The sequence below is a fragment of the Herpailurus yagouaroundi genome, unplaced genomic scaffold (genome assembly GCF_014898765.1).
Source record: "Herpailurus yagouaroundi ecotype Mexico unplaced genomic scaffold, PumYag 29, whole genome shotgun sequence".
In the NCBI taxonomy this organism is placed as follows: domain Eukaryota; kingdom Metazoa; phylum Chordata; class Mammalia; order Carnivora; family Felidae; genus Herpailurus; species Herpailurus yagouaroundi.
Genome location: NW_024412377.1, coordinates 79,558,892 through 79,568,451, shown reverse-complemented (window position 1 = coordinate 79,568,451; position 9,560 = coordinate 79,558,892). Strand labels below are relative to the sequence as shown.

The window sequence follows — 9,560 nt, the reverse complement described above, 5'->3', positions numbered from 1 at the left end:
TTTCACAATTTAACTACAAAAATGAATTACAGAAATTATAGTATTTGTAATCTACCATGTCTTATGCAACTTCTATAAAAATTTCAGTTTTATTAAGCCACTCACTCTGAAATTAGTGAACAAATCATTCACACTCCAGTTTTCCACAGCTTTCCAGTCTAAAATTATTTTCTAACATACCCTGAACAAAGAATACTTTCTTTATAAGCAAACAGGCCATTGCTTTTAATAAGAAATCATTTATTGTATATTATTAAAGTGGAGGGTTAATTGGTACAGTACTATGCATAATCTCTCACCCTTAAAAATTTAAACACAAATGGATATAAATAGCAAAGCAGAATGAGCATGTAATAGACAAAATTTAAGCATATTTTATAGAGAATGTTCCCTGTTATATCTATGTACCAATGTTCTTCTCCATTGTGTCTTAGTAAATTTATGGCTTGTTCCTCTTCTACATGATTGCTGACTTTTTACAAATAATGAACATATTTTCCATCAATTAATGTTACATACAGTTTTAGGTTTTCCATTCAACTCAGCTAATTAGGTGATTGATCTATTCAACTAAATATGGCATTGTTAAGAAAGAGCCCATTCCATTGCCTCAAAAAATGTAATATTGTTCTTCTATGATATTTTGTATAATAGGATATAATGCAAATATCCCAGCTACAAAGTGATGAATTAAAAATGCAACCCTGATCTTTTTACTATGTCAATATTATAACTTCGTTAAGCATTATCTTGTTGTGTTAAATGCTATCTTGTGGAATAATCATTTACATTAAATGTGGAAAAAGTGGAAAAGCTTAAAAATGTGTACCGGCACTATGTTTTATCACTTTTAAATTTGATTATAAATTGACATTTAAAAATTGAGTTAGTGTTCCTATGTTATCTGATATGCCATGAAAAAACAGATTATCGTTCTTCAGGTAACTAAAAGAGGGATCACCAAAAAAAAAAAAAAAAAAAAAAAAAAGGAAAGCTTTGTTCACATAAAATTTTAGACTTTAATGGAGAAAATTAAAATGTTTAAAAAAAATACATCCATCTATGGACAAATTTCTGTAGATTATTCCCACAGTTAATCAACATGGGACACTTTAAAGACTATTATAGGCATATACCAATATACTTATATTTGTCAAAGTTAAGATTCAAATTTGTTACATCACAGCACACATCCAAGAATGTGTCACATGTTCAAAAATCCCCACTGAATATAACAAAATAAAAATCTGTGAATAAATATAAGGCATTCTGAAATAAAATCTGCAGGAAACCAACAAAGATTTCTATGATCTAATTTTACTTCATAGATTCATATAGTCTTTAAAGTAGACTTAGTTTTGTAGTGCCACACACTTAATATTCAACTGCTTACCAAAATACCTTTTACCTGGTGCTAAACGTTACTACTTAAAAAAAAACCAAACAAAAAAAAAACTAAGTGCTTGAGCGAGTAAGAATGCAGCAGAAAATTACAGGAGCCCACATATCCTTTTTCTTAAATTTAATTTGTCATATATAAGGTTTTTATATACAATCAGTGTGCATTGTAACAGTTTATATTAAAAGTCAATCAAGTTTATCTAAAATGTTACCTGGCTGCATAGCACATTTGACATTATTGCCCACATGAAAAGGGAAAACAAATGGATTTTACAATAACTTTTGGCCATTTTGGATTCTGAAAAGTGTTCATACACCTACCCTTTTAAACCAAATGCATCTGAAAAAAATGTTTCCAGAGCATGCAGTTTAGATTTTACATATTATCTCACCATTTTGTTACTACAAACACAATATTTTACTAAAAAAGAAAAAATGAAAGAAATAACATTTATCTAATAAAATAGTCAATATAAAAAGAGACTAATGGAATTAAGTGGCCCCTTTCCCCATTTTTTACATTCTAAACAATGATTCCATCAAGACAAATCATTAAAAAGTGTTATTACACTGATAAATTTTTTTTAAATGATAAGAAGGCCTGAGTTGGTAGGGAAAGGAACAGTCAAAAAAAGCCTGAGCAGGGAAAGGAAGTAAGGAAAGCTCATTTAATCCATTTACAATAATTTACAGCCATGTGTGTGTATGTGTAAAAAGGCATAATAACAGATCACAAACAGGAAATTCCTGGCTATTTTACAGATATAAGTACAGAATTTAAATATTCAAGCTTGTGATGAAAAGCGGCAAGGTGGTCGCAGTGTACAATGTAAACAAGTAGCTTTGGAAAGTGAACAAAGTCCTTGAGTGTTTTTTCTTTATTAAGAAAAGAACTCTCTTTCATTCCTTCCTGAAACATGATCACAGGTCAGAGTAAAGTTCATATACAAACATAATTTAAATGGAGGTCAGTCTAAAATCACTGACTTAAAAACAGTTTTATCCAGCCTATATGGAAGGGCAGTGTTGAGGTCCCTGTAATAGTAAACATTTTCCATTTCTTTAAAAAAGAAAAAAAAAAAAAAAAGTACTACAGTATTTGTAGTACAGTGCAGCATAATCCTTAAATATAAAAATATTTTCTCTTCTGTTGGGATAATAGACCTTGCATCCTGGAAAGAAGTAACAATACTGCTACTGATAGAAGATCTGTTTATATCTTTCAAGTCATGTAAGGCAATTACTGTGTTGGTTTATGATATATGGCTAAAAGAAAAGTCCAGAAAGACAAAAAGTATCAGTTTTTGTTATGTTTTCCGACTACTCCAGGTATGCTCAGGTGTACTTTTGTGTTCAACTGAGTGTTCAAATGGAGATCTGGAGCCATAAGGAGACCTCTGATCTAGTGGTGATCTGGGGCCACTACTGGAAGCTCTGTGGTCCATCTGCCAATCTGAGTGATACCTATAATCCCTGGAAGATTTATGGTGTGTATATTCAGAACTTGCCCGATGGTCTGAATGCAACCGATGGTCTGAATGAGAACGATGATCAGAATGAGATCTGTCCTTTAAACTTCCTTCCAAATTTGACCTGTGATCTCTACTCCTGTGATCATCCAGTTTTCTGTGTTTCTCTCTATCACTATAATACCTAATGGAAGAGAAATTAGGGATTAAATTAGTGATGGAAATTAAATGTTTCCAAATAGAAAAAGTATTAAAAAAATAAAACAGAAAAATACTTTAAGGCATCCTTTTAAATTGTATAGAAGCTCTGTGTTTCACAACAAGACCTCCTCAGTGAGCTTAAGTCACTGGACCTGTCTCTGCATGCCTCTGTGGAAAAATCATTCAATTCACAAAACTAAAGTGAACCATACAGAGAACCTCAGATACCATCTAATTTTACATGCCCATTTTTAATTATTTACTTAATATAATTTTATTTTTAATTAAACTATAATGGACATGCAGTATATTAGTTTCAGGTGTACAACATAGTGATATGAAATTATATAAATCATGAAATGCTCACCATGGTAAGTGTATAGTTACCATCTGTCACCATACAAAGTTATTACAATATTACTAAGCTGTACTTTATATCCCCATGACTTATTTTATAACTGAAAATCTGTACCTCTTAATCTCCTGTACCTATTTCACCCATCTCCCTGACTCCAATCCCCTCCCTCCTGGCAATACCAGTTTGTTCTCTTGTCTGTATGAGTCTTTTTTGCTTTTCTGTTTGTCCACTGTTTTTGTTTTTTATTCCAGATACAAGTGAAATTTTATGCTATTTGTCTTTCTCTAACTTATTTCAATTAGCTCACATGCCCATTTTTCAACTGATTGTTACTTTTTATTCTATGGGACATTTGTATTAATGCATCTTAATTATCTGGAAGTGGGGTTAGGATAACGATATAGAATACCCTTGAAATCAGAGCCTTTTATGAAACTCTAAGCAGAAAAAATAAAAACCTCTAAAATTCAGTCTATGAACTAATTTGTAGAAGAGAACTTTCACTGGTTGGGGAAAAGTCCTTGTTACAAAAAAAATATGAATTATGTTCTATAAGTCTGTGAAATTATAAATATTTACTGCTACAAACAGGGCTTTGCATTTTGTGCCCTTTTCTAATTATAAGAGCCATTCTACAATTGATACTTATTATGTGACAGCACTTCTATCATAGAGAAGAAATGATTAAAGTAAGCACAACTAAAATGCGAAGAAAATCTACTAATTCCTCTATTTCTGATCTTTTTTTCTTCTCAGTTTTTTCTTTTGCTTTTCTTAATTATAACTAACTGATGAAAATACTCCTTTATGAAATAAAACGTATTCTGTTGTTATATTCAGATTGTTTAACTACTTAAAGGCTTCAAAAAACAACAAAACAATACTAAACAGAGAAAACTTCCTGATTTCAGGACTACCCCAGACTGCCATGATTAAGTTTATCCTCAGTAGGGTGTTTTCACATAAATTAATTTTTCCCCTAGGAGTTTTTTTAGTGGAATGGAACACAGAATTCTGCTCATCAAATTTCAGTCATATTCCATCAAGCTTTAATTTTACTCTGTTATTGTATTTTGAAGAGTATTTGAGCCAATATCCTCTAAAACTAACAAAAATAAATCCTATGACTTATACAGAACTCCCTATACTTTCATCTCTTACTGCACACTTTGTAACTAAAAAAATTTTTGGAGAAATTCAGTTCTTAATACTAACAAAAAGTACTCTATATCAGTTTTTTTTTTTTTTTTTTTTTTTAATTTGTAAACAAATTAATTTCACATAAGATCTGTTCTGATTACCTGAATAATGAATTGGCTGGTAAGGTCAAATAGAGTACATAAAGGTCAAAAAGAGAAGGACACAAATAAGCAAAACCGCAAAACCATCCAGTTTACCTGCTTTCTTGCTTGTAATGATCCCAGTCACGATGATCTTTGCCATTACTAAAGGAAGAATAGGGTCTTTTCCTAGAGTCACTCTTTTTGTAAGAATCTCCCTGATGTCGGTCTTTATGATGATCATGATACTGAGATAAGTGTCTATCAGATGAATAACTGTCCCTGCTGCTATCATCGTGATTTGTATTCTCTTTTAATCTTTCCACATCTGTTAGATAAAAGAGTACAACTTTTGTTAGTGACTTAAAAAAAACACATGGTAAACAAAAGTAACTTTGCTGCTAGATTATAAGAACTCTTATTTCAAATCTGGATAAACAAAATCAGTTGCCAAATACTGTTAAAGACTTCAGAACCGGTCTATAAAGGCAGAGCTAAGTCTTATAAAGGGTTACTGTATTCTGAAGTGTGAAAAACCACAATTGAAACAATCTGGAGACCATTTCCTTCTCAGACTATACTTTTGTGATTCTTGCACAGACAGAATACATTATATTCTAAATATTGTTTAAAAATACATTCATTTTGGGGCGCCTGGGTGGCGCAGTCGGTTAAGCGTCCGACTTCAGCCAGGTCACGATCTCGTGGTCTGTGAGTTCGAGCCCCGCGTCGGGCTCTGGGCTGATGGCTCGGAGCCTGGAGCCTGTTTCCGATTCTGTGTCTCCCTCTCTCTCTGCCCCTCCCCCGTTCATGTTCTGTCTCTCTCTGTCCCAAAAATAAATAAACGTTGAAAAAAAAATTTTTTTTAATTAAAAAAAAAAATACATTCATTTTAACAATTATTCTATCATTTCTTGAAACTGGCAAAAAAGGTTGATTTATGGAGAGGTTAATAAGCTAAAGTTATTGTTTAAGATAAAAGATTCAATATTAAAAACTGAGTATGTGTTATCTAAAACAAACCTGAAAGAGGAAAACAGTTTTTAAATTTACTTTCTAAAACAATTAGTAACACTTACCTGGATTTCTAATTACTTGAGCATTCAGGCTGCTGTTCTGGTCATTATTTTGCTAAAATAAATGCACATATGTAAGAATCTTTTAAGTGGCTTAAAATACCCTTACAAAATAGGAAAAAGAAAAAACACCCCAAAACGGAAATCCTGATGCTGAAAGAAGTTCTCATACACATGTATAAATGCATCACTTGCAGATTTTTTTTAAAACATAGACTGTCTTTCTTAAAAAATTCGACCTTCAAATAATTTTAGAGTTACAGAAAAGCTGCAAAAACAGTAAAGTTCCCATATGCCGTTTACCCAGCTTTTCCTAATGTTAACATCTCACATAACACCACAGTATGATAATCAAAACTAAGTGTTAACACTGCTACAATACTATGAAATGAACTAGAAACTGTGTTCAAATTTTTAACATTTTTCCACTAAGATCCCTTTTCTGTTCCAGGATCCAATCTGGAACTCCGTATTACATTGAGTTTTCTTATCTTCTTAGTTTCCTCTAATCTAATGAATAGCTTTTTACATTTTTTTGTCTTCAATGACCTTGACACTTTGGAAATGTAAGACAGTTATTTTGTAGAATACCTCTCAATTGGGGTTTGTCTGGTATTTTCACATGATCAAATTAAGGTAATACATTTTTGCCAAGAATTCCACAGAAGTGATATACCTTTCTTATTAGCACACTATACTGATGGTTCATGATGTTGATAGGTCTTATTTTAGCTGATGTTACCCTTCACCATTTAAGGTCGTGTACGCAGATCTCTCTTCTATAAAGTCATTATTTTTCTCTTTGTAATTAATAAACATCTTAGATGAGATACTTTTAGACAATGCCAATATCTTATTTTCTCACCCACTAATTTTAGTTTCCTTCAGAACATCTACCTGCAGCAACTTTTATTGTGGTCTGACAGTGATTCTGTATTTCCTTTATTCCTCCTACATTTATTAATTGAATTATTCTACAAGAAAGAATGTCTCAGTTTTAATAACATAAATTAAAGGAAAAATATGATGCATCAATTTACCTGAGATTCCTGCCGTTTTTTAATAGCATGCTTATATAACTTATGTAATTTTCTTGCATCGAACTCCGTAAACTTAGATACAAAAATCCACAGGTTTCTAGAAAAAGAAGAGGTAATCAGTTTGGTAGAAAATATTTAGCTTTTTCATGGAATCCTTATCCCCTAGGTAGAAACACATACACATATACTTAGCCTTCCATAGAACAAAGTCTAAAGAGATTATTTCTACAAACTGTAAGAGACTCTTAAATACAGAAAACAAACTGAGGGTTGATAGGGGCGGTGGTGTACGGAGGAGAGGGGAAAACGGGTGATGGGCATTGAGGAGGGCACTTATTGGGATGAGCAATGAGTTTTGTATGTGAAGTGATGAATCATGGGAATATATCCCCGAAACCAAGAGCACACTGTATACACTATATGTTTAGCTAACTTGACAATAATTAAAAAAAAAAATAAAAAAATAAACAAGTAACTTTATATGGAGGTGCCTGGGTGGCTCAGCTGTTTACACCTTTGACTTCGGCTCAGGTCATATCTCCAGTGCGGGCATTCGGGCCCCTCATTGGGCTCTGTGCTGACAGCTCAGAACCTGGAGCCTATTTCAGATTCAGTGTCTCCCTCTCTCTGCCCCTTCCTGTTTGTGCTTTCTCTCTCAAAAATAAATAAATAAAAATAAAATAAAAACTTTATATGGTAAGACTCCAAACTTTTTTTTTTTTTTTTTTAAGTAATCTCTACACCCAACGTGGGGCTTGAACTCATGACCCTGAGATCAAGAATCACATGCTCCACCCACTGAGCCAGATTGGTGTCCCCATTTGGGTAAGACTCCAAATAAAACCAAACATTGTTTTAGTTCTCTTCCAAATCCCTTAATTTTATAGTCTTTTAGAGCAAAAAAGCAGTAATCCATCTTATTGAAACCAAAAATATGTAAATTTACAAGTCAAAAAGGGACTCATATTATGATTTATATTAGGTATAAAAGAAACAAGCTTTGTTAGTAGTCTGAGTAAAGATACCATCAGATAATGTGCATTAAGGAGAAAGGGGACAAGGATAGAATTTCTTTTTTAACTTTAATCATCACTCCTTCAGAAATATGTCATTACAGTTTTTGCTTTGGTATGTAGCTGCACTGCATAAAGCAAGAAATCAGCAGACTAATAAACTGACAGGACTGGTTTATGGTCATTTTATAGTATTCCTAACTTGTCTTGCAGTTTGGCTTAACACTGATCTGATCTGGTAATCGTTAAGTGATTTGTATAATACAGCAGCTCAGACTTAAAATTTTAAGATCAACTGTGCTGCTGCTTCTAAAATAAAAGGGAAAATAAAAGTGTGCATTTTACACTGTTTGAGAATATTAATTCTTACAAGGCTATATACTCACACCTGGAAGATGAATTGCTAAATTTATGTAACAAATTTGTTTATTTGGAACTGCAAACTAAAGATATTACTAACAATAATTTGGTGAAGTGCAGAGATTTTTAAAAATAAAATGCAATCTGAATTTTAATGAAACAATGTTGACTATTTCTTAATGACAGAGGTGCCACCTGTGCCTTATCATGATGTGAATTAAGCAATCATTCATAAATAAAAAGCTTTAAAGGGAAAAAATGAAAACAATCGCCTTCAGATTACTTCTTTAAATAGTATTTTGTTATCTAAACTTCAGAATAGGAAAAATAAACTGAAATATGAGACAATTAGATGGTTACATAATTACAATTTAGGAAATTAACATTTCCTGAAAAGTACATCACTTACTTTCTCCACTGCTTGATTTGTTCAGGATTTGTATACTCTTTCAGACATTCTGTGATATGGTCTCCAATTTTTATTAAACACTGTCTAGTATGTTCCAGTTGTTCTCTTTCTGAAAGGCCTTTTTCAGGCCTATCAAGTTGTTTCAAAGCTGCTTTGACAGGCCTCATTCTTTCTTTACACTTTAAAATGGGAAAATAAGAACATGTATTAAAAATAAGAATTCAACAAACATCTACTTCTTTCAATGATATCTATATGAGTAAATATAGCACTGTTTGATGTTAAAATAAGCATTAAAGCTCGCCTCACAGCTCTTAAATATCAGGGTTTTTTCCCCTCAGATTTTCTTCAGAAAGTAAGGTTTTTCATTATCATTTTTTGTGCATGTAAAAGCTTTGGATTAATTTACCTTCTGTAAAAATGGTTACTTTCTGCACTGCAACACATCATGAAGCAGTTTTTTTTTTTTTTTAAGTTTATTTCGAGAGAGAAAGAGACAGAGAATGTGCACTTGTGTGGGGGGAGGGGCCAAGAGAAAGAGAGAGAGAGAGAGAGACAGACAGACAGACAGACCAACCGAGAATCCCAAGCAGGTTCCATGCTGACAGTACAAGGTTGAGATCATGACCTGAGCTGAATCCAAGACTTGGGTGCTTATCTGACTGAGCTACCCAGGCGCCCCAATCATCATCAAGCAGTCTTAAAACACAGAATGTTAAAAAATAAAATATTTCAGACTATAACTTAATACCCTAGACTCACTCTAATGTAGAACAAAATGTAAAAATATGAGGATCTTTTATAAAATAAAATATGCTGTCAAACTATTAAAATCAATTGACGTATAAGTATAAATTGTCTATTCTTCTAAACCTTTGGGACAAAACAAAGTAACTAATGAATTTTTCTCTTACCATATTTTGGCTACTCAAAGAGTTGGGGATACTTGATAG

General features: G+C 32.4%; 1 protein-coding gene across 4 annotated transcripts in view; it reads right to left on the bottom strand.

The window, feature by feature from the left end:
• Positions 1-219: 219 nt before the first annotated feature.
• Positions 220-9,560, bottom strand: part of CHD1 (chromodomain helicase DNA binding protein 1) — an 80,752-nt gene continuing 71,411 nt past the window's right edge. For 3 of the 4 annotated variants that reach the window (XM_040447814.1, XM_040447831.1, XM_040447822.1), the window contains 5 exons: positions 8,608-8,786; positions 6,826-6,922; positions 5,789-5,840; positions 4,827-5,037; positions 220-3,054 (listed from right to left, as the gene is read on the bottom strand). In XM_040447814.1, the coding sequence (XP_040303748.1) occupies positions 2,709-3,054; positions 4,827-5,037; positions 5,789-5,840; positions 6,826-6,922; positions 8,608-8,786 (885 nt within the window). In that variant the 3' untranslated portion in view covers positions 220-2,708. Of the gene's footprint in view, positions 3,055-4,826; positions 5,038-5,788; positions 5,841-6,028; positions 6,584-6,825; positions 6,923-8,607; positions 8,787-9,560 lie in introns of those variants that run through there. The other variant, XM_040447841.1, reaches the window with a different exon arrangement.